The sequence below is a fragment of the Lethenteron reissneri genome, chromosome 20 (assembly GCF_015708825.2).
Source record: "Lethenteron reissneri isolate LAM-NWPU_2019-01 chromosome 20, ASM1570882v1, whole genome shotgun sequence".
Lineage (NCBI taxonomy): Eukaryota > Metazoa > Chordata > Hyperoartia > Petromyzontiformes > Petromyzontidae > Lethenteron > Lethenteron reissneri.
This window is the reverse complement of record NC_083798.1, coordinates 14197829-14214883: the sequence shown is the minus strand read 5'-3', so window position 1 is coordinate 14214883 and position 17055 is coordinate 14197829. Positions and strand designations below refer to the sequence as shown.

Sequence of the window (17055 nt, the reverse complement as noted above, 5' to 3'; positions counted from 1 at the left end):
TGTGTGTTTGAGTAAGTGTGTCTGAGCGCGTGTGAGTCTGAGCGAGTGTGTCTGAGCGCGTCTGAGTCTGAGTGTGTGTGTGTCTGAGTGAGTGTGTGTGTCTGAGTGCGCCTGTATGTGTGTCTAAGTGAGTGCGTGTGTGTCTGAGTGAGTGTGCCTGAGTGAGTGTGTGTGTCTGAGTGAGTGTGTGTCTGAGTGAGTGTGTGTTTGAGTGCGTGTGTCTGAGTGAGTGTGTGTCTGAGTGAGTGTGTGTCTGAGTGAGTGTGTGTGTCTGAGCGCGCGTGTGTGTCTGAGTGAGTGTGTCTGAGTGTGTGTGTCTGAGTGCGTGTGTGTGTCTGAGTGAGTGTGTGTCTGAGTGCGTGTGTGTCTGAGTGAGTGTGTGTGTCTGAGCGCGCGTGTGTGTCTGAGTGTGTGTGTCTGAGTGAGTGTGTGTCTGAGTGTGTGTCTGAGTGAGTGTGTGTCTGAGTGCGTGTGTGTGTCTGAGTGCGTGTGTCTGAGTGAGTGTGTGTCTGAGTGAGTGTGTGTCTGAGTGCGCGTGTGTGTCTGAGTGAGTGTGTGTCTGAGTGCGTGTGTGTGTCTGAGTCAGTGTGTGTCTGAGTAAGCGCGTGCGTGTCTGAGTAAGCGCGTGTGTGTCTGAGTGCGCGTGTGTGTCTGAGCGTCTTCCCCGTCAATAACAACATCGGCGGGCGGGGTAGCTGGTCATGTGTTGGGAGCGGGACAAGCGTGACACTCGGTGGAGCTTTCGACGTCCCAGACGACGCTCTCGCTCGACCATGAGCGGGTGCCATTTGTGCACCCCCCCCCCTCCCCCCACTTTATATTACGCAGAGAGCAAATCTGATATCATTCACGAGCCAACCACTGGCCGAGTCTGTTATGGCTCTGGTGGTCGTACGCACAAAGCAATCGCGATACTAATTATCCACGGTATTCAATTGCATGCCCCCCCCCCACGTCAAGCCAGCCCCTCCCCTCGTCTAAAAACCAGCCGAGGGTGGGGGGTTGCAGACGGTGGGGGTGAGCCCAGACTTGACACAAAAGGGCAGTGGGAATGTTTCGCATTGCATACACACGAGGGCGGTGAACGCGCCTTAAGAACAACAACAACAATAACAACACGTGAATTAAAAGTACGAGCAACATACACATTTAGGATTTTATTTTTTTTCTCAATTGTCGTCATCCCCCCCCCCCGCACCCTTCCCCAACCTTGACATCAACGCGCCTGTAAAATGTTCGTGTTCGTCTGTTTGCGATTCAATACGTTTGGTGAAGTATGGTCACATACATCTCCACGACCCGCAATGACGTTGTAGATGGAATCCCCGTTCGTGCAGTCTCAGCGGGTGGGACTGACGATCTGGAGCCGTGCGTGTACTGTATAGATGGATGTGCTGGATATGAATGTATATTTGTCGCTTCGTCGTAATCGTTACATGGGCAAGCTGTTAGCTCTGCTGTTGTCGTTGCTTCGGCTGTCTTAGTTCTCAAGACGTTCGCTTGACCGCCTCTTGACTCGATTGCGTCGTGTGTATGTTGAACTTCTTTCGCACCGTACGTGTTCAGCCGTGCTCACCGGAGGTGCGGAATACATTTGATTCGGTGGTGGTGGTGGTGATGCTGATGGCGTTGTTGGTGGGTTGGCAGTATTGCTGTGCGCAAGCACACTTAGCAACAATACCGGCAGCGAGAAACACAACACATCCGTTAACAACACCGTTGGCCTTAAAGTATATACAAATATATGATAGGCGACGTTTTGGGCAATGGTCCTTTTTCATGGCACATGAAAGAAGAAGGGAACATTTCCTGAAACGTTGCCTATTGTGTACAGTGGATGTGTATATATAGTACATATATTTATTTTAAGGCCACAATGTTGTCATTGAGAAATGCGTTTAGATGTTTGTTGTAATATTGTGCGTTTGCATGGGCGCGAACACCACGTGAGAGTGGAGGCATTTTGCATCTGTGCGGTGTTGTCATTTAATATATTTCGTCCTTTCACGGTTACATAAGTAACTTAAATACCCTCTTCTGTTGCACCACGCGTGACACAAAATATAATGGGACAGTGACGCGTCTTTTTGTTGTTATCCTCCTTGCTGAAAAACGAAACGCGAAATAATTTCATACAAAACCAAACCGACGGCGTGTGTTGGTGTGTGTGAGAGATATAATACGCGAAAATTACGAGGATTTCACTTTTAGAACGCACCACGAATGCATCTCACTAAACATTACATAGTCACGCGCGCGCGCGCACGCGTTTTAACACGGGTATAATCGTACACAACATAGCGTAATCACACATGCATTTCAATACGCTGTTGCTTTAATATAAAATACCAATATACACGTATAAGTGAAGAATGACAAGGTAGCTCATGTTGTTGGGCAATACTGCACCCTTATTATTATTATTCTTCCGTAGTTGCTCCTTCGACCCGTGATATTTGTTGACAGCGACTCCACACGGACATCATCACATGCACTGTGTTTCTCGTGGTCACCCCCCCCCCCCCCACACACAAAAAGACACGAATCTCGAGTGAAGCTGAAATCGCGCGGGTCAGGCTAAGACTTCTGTTCCAACTAATCTGCGGTGACTGACGGAGGCAATCATGCCGCTGAACTGGCAACGCAAGCAGTGTCGCAGTCGACTACTTGTAGACTTACTTGTTAACTTAACTTTACCCCGTCTAGCCCTGCTGTCACCTGGTCAACTAACTTGTTAACCTCACCCCGTATAGCCCTGGTATCTACTGGTCGACTTACTTGTTAACCTCACCCCGTATAGCCCTGCTATCTGCTGGTCAACTTGTTAACCTCACCCCCTCTACCCCTCTTGCCTACTGGTTGACTTACTTGTTAATCTCACCCCTCTAGCCCTACTGACTACTGGTCGACTTGTTAACCTCACCCCCTCTAGCCCTGCTATGTACTTGTGGGTGGTCGAGGGGGGGGGGCTGAACTACTTTTTGTTGATTCACCGCAGCAGCACCACCAACCACCACCGCCCCCCCCTCTCGGTTCATATCATCACCATCATTACCATCATTACCATCACTACCACCATCATCATCATCCCACTTCGTCCATTCTTCCCTCTGCCTCTCAAAATCCTTTATCCACTCTCGCCTCCGCCTGGCTCCTCGCCCGCATTGCAAGATAGTGAACAAGATAGTGAACAAGATAGTGAACAAGATGGTGAACAGAATAAAACGTGGACGTTTTCGGGGAGATGGGGGGGGGGGGGGTGCGGAGGCGGCGGAATTCGTAACTGGAGGGATGAGCGGGAGGGGCGACCCTCTGTGGGTCCTTCACAAGCCACAGACAGCACCTAGCACCCTCGTAAACAAATCCATCCGCTCATCGCAGAGACCCCCCCCCCACCCACTCCGCTTCCCCTTTATGGCAGGCGGCGCTTGGAGCGGGAGAGAAGAGCAAGGTTGAGCCGAACCTTGCTCAAACATTTCCATCCGGAGAGAAGTTATTCTGACGCATCAGATCGCCTCGCTCACGGAACATTACCGGAACCATGTTTTGTTTTTTTGTTGAAATTCATCCCGCCACACACACACACACCATGCCCTTTCTCCCTCCCGTCTCCCCCCTTCGCATCCCCCCCCCCCAGCAATCACATCCCGACAAACCATCTTAGCATTTAGGCGTTCGAAAACTCCCCCGTGTCTTTTTTTTTTGGCCTTCAAACGCGTTGTTCGCGTTTACTCAGATCAACAACAAAAAAACGTCGCCTTGTTCTATTAGTGCACGGGTGCAAGTTTTGACATTTAAATAGGACGCGGCAACCACCGCCTCCTCCTCTTAAATCCTCTCCGGCACTTGGCACCACCCCCCCCCTCCTCCTCCTCCTCTCGCTCCTGATCTGTTTTCCGTGTCCCTTGCGGTGTCCTCCCCCCGCCCCTCCCCGCACCGTCCCCCCCCCCCCCCGGCGCCCCCTTCACTCCTTGGAGGTGCCTTGCGACTCCTCGTCGCCCGAGTTTTCTTCCGCCTTCTTCGCGGGCTCTTCAATGTCCTCCTTCCTGGCCGGGAACTTGTCTTTGTTGTTCTCCTTCTTCCACTTCATGCGCCGGTTCTGGAACCAGATCTTGACCTGGCGCTCGGTGAGGCCGAGCGCGTGCGACACCTCGATGCGTCGCTTGCGCGTCAGGTACGGGTTGAAGAGGAACTCCTTCTCCAGCTCCAGTGTCTGGAAGCGCGAGTAGGTCTGCCGGCCCCGTCGCCTGCCCGGCCCCACTGTGAGCAGCAAAACAACAACAACGACAACAGAGAAGACGTCACGACAACAGCAGCAAAAAAGACAACAGCAATGAACAAAACAATGCAACACGAGGTCATCATCGTAGCGTGAGCTACAGCGTAGCGTGTGGTCTACATGGCAGTGTGTGTTGGCCGCAGAATCGATTGTGAGCTATGTCATAGCGTGCAGTGTGTAATAACGTGTGGGCCACATCATAGCCTGTGCACTGCATCATGGCGTGCGGGTTACATCATGGCGTGCGGGTTACATCATCGCGTGTGGGCGAGTGGCTAGCGCAACACAAGAGCACGTGCACAAACAAACAAAGGTCCCCCGTATAGCCTTAACAGACTGTAGGGGCAAGTGCTGTTAGGGAGCACCTATGAAGGCCGGAACGGTACACGAGGGGGGGGGGTGTGGCCAGCACCACGCCCGACCGCCTTTGTCTACCTAGTGGCAATGTTTACACACTGCACCAGGTACTCATTTGAGGCTGAATCGACCTAGGGGAGGCCCGGGACCGGTTCAGATAATCGTCACTGGTGTTGGCCGTGAGCGGGAATCGAACTTGTGTCGCCGGGTTCATAGCGCAGCGCGCTAACCGCTACACTATCGCACAAACACACACACACGCACACACGTGTCCTAAAGACAATACCATGACCTTACCAAAGAACAAACACGGATCGTAGTCCAGGTATTTGCTATGACAACCCATACGTACAATGTGTACACGTCACAATGCAATTTGTCCATGTCATCGTCTGGATGCGACCCCATCTAGAAACGCTGTACACGCACAGAGGCACACACATGGAAGACAAAGGAGACGTCACCCCCTTGTGGACCCTTTAACCGACTGTTTGGGGCAAGTGTTGTCAGCGAGCACCTATTGAAGCCGGCCTGGCGCGTGTGGGAGTCGGGTCTTGACGGAACCATTCCCGGACGCCTTTGTCTCCCCAGTGGAGATCTTTAAAAGCCGTGCGCCAGCTACTAGTTCAATATTAAGTCGACGTAGGGAAGGCCCCGACTAGGAATGATACTACCGTCTTCTTGGTTCTTTCGGTAAAGTCACGTAGAAGGGAAGTAATAAAATAATAAAAATAAAACATTATAAAATAATTCTCACGACGTTTCGGCTACAACAGGTGAAGACGGCTGCTTGCGTTGTGGCCGAAACGTCGTGAGAATTATTTTATTATGTTTTTTTTTATTATTTTATTACTTCCCTTCTACGTGACTTTACCGAAATAACCAAGCAGATGAATCCCTGCAGTCACGAAAGCTTTAAATCGAAAAATACTACCGTCTCCCAATGATATACAAAGACACACACACAATCACGCGTGCACTTGAATCCATCTGTGTGGAGCTTCGTTGTATTAGGTGGATGAAATCTCATCCGGATACTTCGGTGTCAAAGACTCATTAATGGAATTATCCAAACATCCTGCAATCAATCGAAATGCAGGGCCCTCCTGAGAACCAGTCTCGAGACTCTATTAGACGTTACTTGGTAAGTGAAGAGGAATCGTGAGTAATACGGTGACGAACACATACGCGCACATGCAATTAAAGACAAAGATCCCCCGCATAGCCTTAACAGACTGTTGGGGCAAGTGCTGTTAGCGAGCATCTATGAAGGCCGGCACGGCGCATGAGGGGGTGGGTGGGCAACACCACGCCCGGCCGCCTTTGTCTCGCCAGTGGCGATGTTTACACACCGCACCAGGTACTCACTCGAGGCTGAGTCGACACACATCACACGACATATGAACACGTGCAATGAGCATTCGCAAGCGCACGTACTTACAATGACTCGTACAAACATACACACAACGTACACACGATACACACACAAAATATGTATTTATTATGGAGTAATCCGATGAGCTAATAAGCTCTTTTTCACAGATGTCCACACACGATCTGCTACAAAACCAGACGCCCCCCCCCCACTCTCGCCCTTTTTTGTTTACTGTGGACAGGCTGACTTGTTAGCGATTGAATTACCGTCTAATATTATTCACAATTGCACACATACAAACACACACACACACGCACTCGAATACATCCGTGAGTGTATTGATTGGCATGCTATACTAAATAAGCGTAATACACATCGTAAACACGCACACATATCGATACCACTTCACCTATCTATCGAGTATATGTATACACACATTACGTAACACGTATACACCTGATAAGTTTGCAATGCTCGGACACGTAGACAGAAGACAGTGTCAATTGCTGAGCAATCTCCATCATAAGTCAGCGCGTGTGCGGCGCTACTCTCGAATAACGCCACGTGCTGTTAATCTCGGAGTGTGCTGACAACTAGCCCATTAAATGCAAAAATTATAAATCATTAGAAAAGCCCCTCCCCCCATCTCTCTCTCTCTCTTCATTCACTGCAAACAAGACTGCGCTTAAAAGTGCTGGCGACAGATCTCCACTCTCTATTCTCGTCCGGGTAACAACTCCTCTCGCCTCCAACATTCTGCTGCCAAATCGTCGAGCGCTCGCGCGCACGCGCACGCACGCGCGCCGTCTAACGGATGTACTACTCGCACATGAATCACGGGGGCTCTCTCCCTGTGTGCGCGCGCGTATGTGTGTGTAGGTGTGTGTAGGTGTGTGTAGGTTTGTGTAGGTGTGTGTAGGTGTGTGTAGGTGTGTGTAGGTTTGTGTAGGTGTGTGTAGGTGTGGGGAGGTGTGGGGAGGTGTGGGGAGCGGTAGTGTAGCGGTTAGCGTGCTGCGCTATGAACCCTGCGATCCGAGTTCGATTCCCGCTCAAGACCCACAACGCCAATGACGAATATCTGAACCGGTCCTGGGCCTCCCGTAGGTCGACTCAGCCTTAAATTAGTACCTGGTGCTGTGCATAAACATCGTCACTGGGGAAACAAAAGCGGTCGGGCGTGGTGGTGGTGGCCACCGACACCCTCGTGTGCCGTTCCGGCCTTCACAGGTATTTGTTAGCAGCACTTTCCCCAATAGTCTGTTAAGGCTACACGGGGGTCTTTGTCCTTTGTGTGCGTGTGGCGAGCGGTAGTGCAGTGTGGTTAGCGCGCTGCGTTACCAACCACAGCGATCTGAGTTCAATTTCCACCCACCACCAATAATAACAGTGGCGAATACCTCAACCGGTTCTGGGCCTCCCTTAGGTGGAATCAGCCGTAAATAAGTTACCTGGTGCGGTGTGTAAACATCAGCACTGGGGAGACAAAGGTGGCTGGGAGCGATGTTGTCCAAACCCCCCCCCCCCCTCCCCCAGCCGTTTACCGGCCTTCATAGGTGCTCGCTAACAGGACTTGCCCCCAACAGTCTGGCAGGGCTATACGGGGGAGCTCTACCTTTGTACGTGCGCACGCGAGCACCTACGTGCGCACGCGAGCACCTACGTGCGCACGCGAGCACCTACGTGCGCACGCGAGCACCTACCTACGTGCGCACGCGAGCACCTACGTGCGCACGCGAGCACCTACGTGCGCACGCGAGCACCTACCTACGTGCGCACGCGAGCACCTACGTGCGCACGCGAGCACCTACGTGCGCACGCGAGCACCTACGTGCGCACGCGAGCACCTACGTGCGCACGCGAGCACCTACGTGCGCACGCGAGCACCTACGTGCGCACGCGAGCACCTACCTACGTGCGCACGCGAGCACCTACCTACGTGCGCACGCGAGCACTGCACTGTGGGTGACATAGCGCCCTGACTGAGGTTGCCTCAGCTGACTTTGCTGCGTGTTTCCCTGCGGCAGTTTGGCCCCACGGGTGTTCATAAAACCGCGACAGTTTTAGTTCAGTTCCGCGTCGTGCGTGCCATCTTAAACTTAACGCTGCACCATACAAGACAAAGACCTCCCCCTCCTCATCCGTATACCCTTCAACTGTTGGGGCAAGTGCTGCACCTAGTGAACGCCGGCACGGCACACGAGGGGGGTTGGTGGCCAGCACCACGCCCGGCCGCCTTTGTCTCCCCCAGTGGCGATGTTTTTTTTTACAAATCGCACCAGGTACTCGTTTGAGGCTGAGTCGACCTATGGAACGGGGCTCGGGACCGGTTCAGGTAATCGCCACCGGTGTTGGCCGTCAGCGGGAATCAAACTCGGGTCACCGGGTTTGTAGTGCAGCGCGCTGACCGCCACACCACCGCTCCCCCTGCACCAAACAAAGATCCCCCGTATAGCCTTAACAGACTGTAGGGGCAAGTGCTGTTAGCGAGTAGCACCTATGAAGGCCGGAACGGTACATGAGGCGGTGGGTGGCCTGCACCACGCCCGACCGTCTTTGTCTCCCCAGTGGCGACGTTTACACACCGAACCAGGTACTCATTTCAGGCTGAGTAGACCTAGGGGAGGCCCAGGACCGGTTCAGATATTCGTCACTGGTGTTGGCCTTGAGCGGGAATCGAACCTGGGTCGCCAGGTTCGTATCGCAGCGCGCTAACCACTGCACCACCGCTCCCCCCGCACCAGACACACACACGCGCGCGCATTCCTCACACGTATTCAACAAAGGGAATTATCGGTGGGATTTGCTCTATGAACCTGGGTTTTTTTTCTCTCCCTGAGTTCGATTTTGCTGCCACGGCTAACATCAGTGGCGAGTGAGATCTGAACGGACCCCCCACGCCCCCCCCCCCCCCGACCTCTTGACCGAATTCAGCAGTGCATTGACAGAGGCCGGTACATTTCTATTGGCAGTATAATATTAAAATAATGATGATGATGATGATTATGGCCACCATCATTATTACACAGAGGTCACCGGCGGCCTGCTAGCGGAAGCCCGTTCACTCCGTGGCTGTTGTGGACACACACGGTGTGGAGGGTATTTACACACGCGCAATAAGCATTTACAGCCGGTGGTGTTATTTTTTAGTTTAAACCGGGTCATTTCCAGTTTATCGGCAGCACATTGATTGGCCTTGCGTGCCATCGTTGCTCGCGCGCACGCACGCACGCGCGTTCAGCTAACGCGGTCTCTTAAACGCTTACTTGTAAACGAATCCGTGAGGCTGCCGTGGAACAACGTGCACGGGAAGCGTACTTGATACAAACATGCCCTCTCCCCCACCCCCCCAACGAAAAAAATACTTTCGCAACGTTCGCCGTACGTGTCCTTTCTCTTTATACGGTACGTGTAGCGCGCTATTAACATTTTTACGTTTGGAAACACTTCGTGGGGTTAATGGAGCATTGAGTGACTTGACGACGTGGAATATTTTTTTTTTATTTGGCCGTGACTGTAAACACGGAGGGGTGGGGTGGTGGTGGCAGCCAGGGGGGGGGGGGGTAGGCGAGGTTCAGGGCAGACCCTGCGAGCGTTTGAGCCACCACGATTGTCCTTACTTAATGAACCGTGGCCGCGCTCTGCTTTGCTCGAGATTTTTGTAATAAAGCCACCCCCCCCTTTTTTTTCTTTCGCCTCGGCATTTAGAAGAAACCGCCCCGTATCGGCCCAGCGACCCCACGCGGTTAGATGGAAACGGGCGAGAGAGCAGCATAGGGGCCACGCACGGGGCAAAATAAAAAAAGAAGTCAACGCGTCAATGATTTACGAAGGCAGTACTAATAATTGTAATAATTTAAACATTGCACAATGCCACCACGAGCAATGCCAATCGCCACACGCGCACGCACACACATTTGCCCCCGAGATAATGTTCCGCCCAGATAACGCAACGTATGTGATGCCAAATATATAAACTAGTTGTCTTGTTATTTGTTGCAGACCGCGTTTTGTAGGGCTCATGACGTCGCATATGTTGTTCTGGAACGGTGGTAACGTGGCACTTGAGCTTATTGCGCCTATAAAGATTGTTTATCTTGAACGTGTACCCACGCAATTCGTATAGAATACACACACACAGAGTAGTGCCAGCATCTCTAGACATAGGTATACACGCTGACAGAATTTCCAAAAGTGTGGTGGTGGGTGTAAAATTCCGTAAAAGTAAAATCTAAATGTTAAAGTGTGTTACGAGTAGGGTGATCAAACCAATGGACAAGTTAATGCGCTCAACACAATAACACGACTGGCGCAATATTTGGTCGCATTGGTTTTAAAAACAACAACCAATGTCTTCGCAAGAGGTCCAATGGACACTATTAATATATATACACAGAGACTGTTAAATAAATGATCCAACAAACTGGTGAATTTCAACACAATATCCAAGAGAGACAGGCAGCTGCTTGTATTGTTACCCACCCCGGCTATAGCACTACCGTAATTATGAGCTAGCGCAAACGTTGTCGATTATTTAAGCGCGTAACTGCGTGCGCATTACAAAACACACAACTTTCATGTCATCCATATCAACCCAGATAAAATACGCACTTTGCAACCGTTTTACGAGATAGCACGGTCTATATACTGCATATATATTGATGCGTGCTCACCGGTTACGTCACTATCCTTCCGACATGCGCCCATGAAATGTAGCCAGCGTACAGTTGAGGACAATTACGCGCGCGCCTAAATAGGTGACGTGAAAACGAGAAGAATCGACAACAAAAAACTATCCGGCGATAAGGACCCCCAGAGGCCCGCTATCGGCTTCGCATCTCCGAGTTGATTGCACGCAGTGGCCGCTCGCTTCCTTTAGCTGCGGCGTTCGTTATCGACGGGCCCTGGCCACGATGTAGCCCGCAGACGACGGCTCCGATCCTATGACGGCTGCGCTATTGTGGTTCCCGCCCGTACGCCAGGCGCGTCCGTCTGCCTTTTGTGTGCGCACGACACAATGGACGCATCCATAAATAAGCAAACAATAACAACAACAAACGACCGGCAGTAGCAACGGACACAAAAAAATAATGAAAGCAACAGCAGCTGTTAGGCAAGCTACGGAATAAGGAATGGGACAGTAATCAGAGAGCACAATAATTTGTAATTATAACAAGAACATGAATAATAAACATTGCATAGCAACAACGCAGCAAGCAGCGATGAACGGGGAACGTTGCCCGAAACGTCATCTTGCTCGACAATCGTTCTGCTCCGTAAGACGTTATCAACGAGGAAGGGAAAGCGCAATTGCCATCCCCGTACACAGATCATCGACAGGACAACACAAGGGGATGGCCAGACGCACGATTGTGAGCGCACACAAAGAGAGACAGAGGCACGCGTGCAGAGAGACGACAAGGGCCATCGAGGGGACAGAGACGACCCGCGCCAGCCACCCCCCCCCCCACAACCTACCACAACCACCACCACCACAACCACCACCACCACCACCCACGCACCTTGAGACCTCATCCAGGGGAAGAGCTGCGCCGACGAGGAGCCCTGACCCGGGTACTCGGCCTCCTCCTCGGCGCCGGGCCCGAACGACTTGAAGTCGGGTCCCGGGTACTGCACCACGCCGCCGCACTCCTGCTGCAGGGCGAACACGGGCTGCCTCGGGAAGGCCGGGTACCCGTAGAAGTTACCCGCCGCGTCCAGCGCGCACGAACCGGCCGCTTGGTACGCGGCAGCCGCCGCCGCCGCGGCCGAACTTCCGTTGTGGTAGAACTCCTGGTGGTGAACTCCCGCCGTTCCGCCCGTGCCCGCGCCGGTACCGGCCGGGTGCTCGAATGCCGGGGGTCCTCCTCCTCCTCCTCCGGCTCCGGTACCGGCACCCGCACCGTAGAAGACGGCCTGGCGGCCACTCATGGCGTCCGGCGCGAGGCGGCAGTCATAGTAGCTCGGGCGCAGCGCATCGCCGGCCTTGTACTTCGCGAAGAGAGGGTTCGCGAAGTACGAATTCATCGGGAGTCGGCGAGGGGGTCGCGGCGGCGGCGGTGATGCGACTGGCAGGAGGACGCGCGCTCTGCGTAGACTCGCGCGGGCTGGTCGCGGTTGCGCCCGCGTTGCACGCGAGCGGTGCGCACGATCGGGGGGGTTGTTACCGCTGCATGCCAATTAAGAGGGGCGAGCGGGGAGAGTGACACCCCTGCCGCGGACGCACATGTTGAGAGCAAGCCAGAGGGGGGAGACGAAGCGTCTCGGAGCTCCGTCGTGGTTGTTAGGTAAACGCGGCCATTCAGCGAAGCGGAGGGGGTTTGGTTGGGTTTGTTGAGTTTTTATTTAGAATAAGATTAGAAATTTTTTTTAAAAGGCTTGCCGAGCCCCGCAAAAAATTTGGGCTGCTCACCTCGAGAACGCGGCGATCAAATGTATTTTCGCTCAAAGTCTGCGCGAACATGTGGAATTTATTGCTTCCTAGCCCTCCCCACTCACTATATATGTTCTCCTTCCACTGCCTGCTCCTGCCACACGGTGGGGCGGAATATTGGGCGGATTAATATGTTGAAGCAAATGATAGAATAACACGCAGCGTGGAAATGGATGTACATGCGCGATAAAATAAAATCCCGCCAGGAGAAGCCGATTAACCCGCGATGTGAATTATTTATACGCACCTAAAAAAAAACCCGTCTATATTTTTGACGCTTTTTTTTCTCTTGCACGGCTACTGACAACTCTGGCCTCGGTGTTGAAAGTTCTTGCGCTCTCCCTTTAATTTTGGGGGGGGGTTCCTAAAGAGACATCTTCCCCGTGCCCGCACGGACTGTAAATTGCGCAAAGATCTCTGTGCGTGGGGGTGCCGTTACCCCCCTCACCACCCACCCCCCCTATTTTGGGGTACCTGTCACTTCTTCACTTCCCGTTGCTCCGGCGTGCAGGAAAGGCCTTTTCTCTGTTTTATAGCTTTAGAGCGCCCCCCCCCCCTCTCTCTCTCTGCTTTATAAACGACCGCTTTGCAAGTGTCTCACATAACAAGGCGAAGGGAGCGCGGGCCTCACAGCTCTTTATGATCCGAGGAAGACGCGTAAGTTATCAAACGCCATTACATCATTTATATATATACAGCGTTGCGAGCGGCTCATTAACAAAGCGATACGTTATTTTATATTGGGACCCCCCCCCCACACACACACATATACCCCTCCCTCTGCCCCTCCTCCCCACACACACAACCCGCTATACCCCCCCCCCCCTTTACCATTGGCAGTCAACACCGCTATGAAATTTGTTTAATATATAGGCGGGTCGTGACCGGCGACAGACAGTACAGATGATACTAAAAAACGAATTTATACATATATCTCAAGATGGAATAATGGGGGTGGGGGGGTTGGGGTCCTTCTAATTGTAACAGTGTCGGGAATTTTATTCGCGGACAGCGCACTGCATGTACACGCGGTAATTAGGCCAATAATGTCACCGCCTGGATCCCCCCCCCCCTTTGTTTAGATGAAGTTTCTATTTCTGCGCGATGTTAGCCGACCACTATCTGCGTCCGCTTTCACTTTCACTCAAACAGACGCCAAACGAACGCTCAATTGCACGCGCAGAGATAAACCGCAGACGTCAACATTTCCGTGGCTATCCAAAGTTCATCCTTTAAATATGTATAATGTATCGAAGGCAGGCTAACACACACACACACACGCGCGCACACAACAAAACCAAAGACCCCCCCCCCGGATACCCTTAACAGATTGTATACGGGCAAGGGCTGTTAGCGAGCACCTATAAAGGCCTGCACGATACACGAGGGGGTGGGTGGCCAGGACCACGCGCGGCCGCACACGGACACACACACACGGACAAAGACAAAGATCCCCCGTATAGCCTTAACAGACTGTAGGGGCAAGTGCTGTTAGCGAGCACCTATAAAGGCCGGCACGGGACACGAGGGGATGGGTGGCCAACACCACGCCCAGCCGCCTTTGTCTCCCGAGTGGCGATGTTTACACATCGGTCACACAGACACACGGACACACACACGGACACACACACACAGACACACACACACGGACACACTCACACGGACACACACACGCGGGCACACACAGGCGAAACAATTTCAGAACTCGCGCACCGAGCGTACGCGGTGGAGCAAAAATGACTCAAAAACCAAACAATAAAAAAATCCCAATAAATAATAAAACGAAATATAACGAGAGCTACGAATGCAACAACATCTGTCTCGGGCCGTGCAGGGTCCACATGGCGAGGTGGTCGGTAGAGAACGAGAGCTGTTGGCGAGCGAGGGGCCTAAAGACGACCACAAAATAAAACATTGGCGGTGTCCAAGACCACGAACCGGTGTCCACTCTCCTCCTGTTATCTCTCCTTTCCTCTCCCCACCCCCCTACTCTCTCCCCTCTCTCTCTCTCTCTCCGTCCCTCTGTGCGTGCGTAAATTTTGTCGCGTTTCCAAAACCGCCGCTCGGACCGTAAAATAAAAGCCGCGAACGGTCGCGGACGCGCAGTATTCGCGGGTTTAAGGGGTCGCTGTGAATGTGTGGGGGTGGTGGTGGGTGGGAGGGTGGGGTGTTTTTTTGTGTGTCTGGGGTCGAGACGAGTGGAGTTTTAATTTGGAAACAGATTATCGCGCATTTCCCACCGCGCGTATGTAGTGAGCGTGAGCAATGAGGATAATATTGTAGTGCGATATATTGGTCGAATATATATAGTGCGATATGGTAGAATATAGTGCGATATATCGGTGGAATATACAGTAGCGTGATATATGGGTGGAAAATTTGTATATTTAGTGCGATATATGGGTTGAATATAGGGCGATATGTGAATGGAATGTGCGATGATTCGATGGAATATAGTGCGATAATTGGTGAAATATTACGTGATGTTTCGTGAAATATAGTTCAATATTCTTGTGGAATATAGCGGGCTATTTGGTTGAATATAACCCGATATTTCCTGAATATAACGCGATATTTAGATGGAATATTGCATGCGCTATGTTTGAGAGCCATTGTGTAGTAATATTATTGTTTATATTTTTTGCTCGGGCTCTCTATGTGTGTCCCGTATACGTGCACCCACTAGTTAAGTTTTGCCGCGTTATAATAAATGAACATATATAATGCATTTCACGTTACATATTATACAATCTTTTCTCACGGTTTGTTTTACTCGCGTTATTACTGTTCACAACACACAATATTAAAATCCACATTATGCACGCATTTCGCGTAACATAGACACTCCGCGTTGCGTATATAATTGCACGTGATACGACTCGCGCGCGGCAATAACGTTAACGACAACGATTCCAATAAGTTACAGCCTTCGGGTCAATCCACTGCTGCATGAAGGTGTTCCCCGATACGCCGCGGCGGCTGTGGTCATTCAACCCCGTAGGTGAAGGGGGTTCCAGCGCCGAATCCGATATTATTGTTGTTTTATTTCGTTCACCGATACTCATCGTGATGGGCCACGTAACTCGGGCTCGCCGGCGTACACGGCGCAATGCCCTAACCACTGCACATGCCGCTCCTCAATAATCTGGGCACCTTTTTCTGTATAAAGAAGGCCCATTGCCCAAACCGTCGCCTATAATATATGTTGTGTTTTCTTTACTTGTCATGGCACAGTGTTAATGACGAATTAAATTGGAATTTTACGTCACAATCTGACTCGCTCTCAATCGCGTAATTGATCAAATGTTTAACTAATTCCGCGACGCGCGCGACCCATTGCATCGGTCACTAGCTCTGTGTGAGCAACTTTATTTGGTGCCATTAAAACTTGATGTTTTTTTAAAATGTTTAAACCGACGCTCGTTGGCGTGACACGACCGATGCGAAACCATATCGAGTTGAACGCGACCTCAGATTGTCGGCGGAAAAGGGGGCAGTGGTTAGCGAGCACCTATTAAAAACCGAAACCGCACACAAGGGGGCAGTATTGGCAGAGGCACGCTCGCCCGATCGCCTTTGTTGAGTCCAATGGTGATTTTGAACAACGCCACAGCCGTAGAACTCCCTTGTTATGCTGAGTCGACGTAGGGGAAGCGGATGTCAGGTTCGCGACGTTATATATACAGTATATACATTTCATTTTTTTAAATGTGCTTTGTTCTTCAAGTCGCTATGGTTACTGGACATTTTAAATCTTCGTTTTCAAGAACAGTGACTGATCCACTATAGCACCGCCAATCACGATACATACATTCACAGACAAACATCTCCCTCGTATCACACGAAGGCTCTCGCGACCAATATCATCCATAATACAGTTCTATTTGGGCTTAGATCGCGTAAATATACGTGTCGTTAAACCCGCCACCACCCGACAAAGCCAATCAGTAAGAGTTGGCATGTTCTGTTTACGTGTTCTCTTTACGTGACAACCCTAACTAATTGGCTGTGTCCGGTGCTGGTAGGTTTAACGACACATATTTACGCGATTTAACCCAAAACATTTTTTATTATGGATCCCTCGTATAGCCTTAACAGATTATTTTCGGTAAGTGCTGTAAGCGAGCACATATGAAGGCCGATGCGGCACACGCACACACACACACACGTGTTGGCCTGCATATGTGCTCACATCGTATACACATACATACACAAACACAGATCCCCCGTATTGTCTTTACAGACTTGGAGTAAGTGCTCTGTGGAGGTTTGCATTGGCCGGCATGTATACTTACGTAAAAAGTCAACCATATTTACTCCCAAATGCGCTCACACGCATACTTATATACAGCACACAATATGACAAAGATCCCCCGTATAGCCTTAAGAGACTGTTGGGGACAAGTGCTGTTAGCGAGCACCTCTGAAGGCCAGTAATGCACACAAGGGAGTGGGTGGCCAGCACCACTCATTTGAGGCTGAATCGACCCAGGGTAGGCCCAGGACTGGTTCAGTCAATAGCTCGTCAATAGTGTTAGCCGTGAGCGGAAATCGAACTCGCGCTAACCACCGCGCCACCACTCCCCACTCGATACATTCATGCACAGACGAAGA

At 51.4% G+C, this 17055-nt stretch overlaps 1 protein-coding gene across 1 annotated transcript; it reads right to left on the bottom strand.

Annotated features, from left to right (window-relative positions):
* Positions 1-1208: 1208 nt before the first annotated feature.
* Positions 1209-13201, bottom strand: LOC133344825 (homeobox protein Hox-D8-like). Its single transcript, XM_061555044.1, has 2 exons — positions 11531-13201; positions 1209-4260 (listed from the first exon to the last, which is right to left on the bottom strand). The coding sequence occupies exons 1-2, from the start codon at positions 12033-12035 to the stop codon at positions 3965-3967; spliced, it is 801 nt and encodes a 266-aa protein (XP_061411028.1). The 5' UTR covers positions 12036-13201; the 3' UTR covers positions 1209-3964.
* Between the last annotated feature and the right edge of the window lie 3854 nt (positions 13202-17055).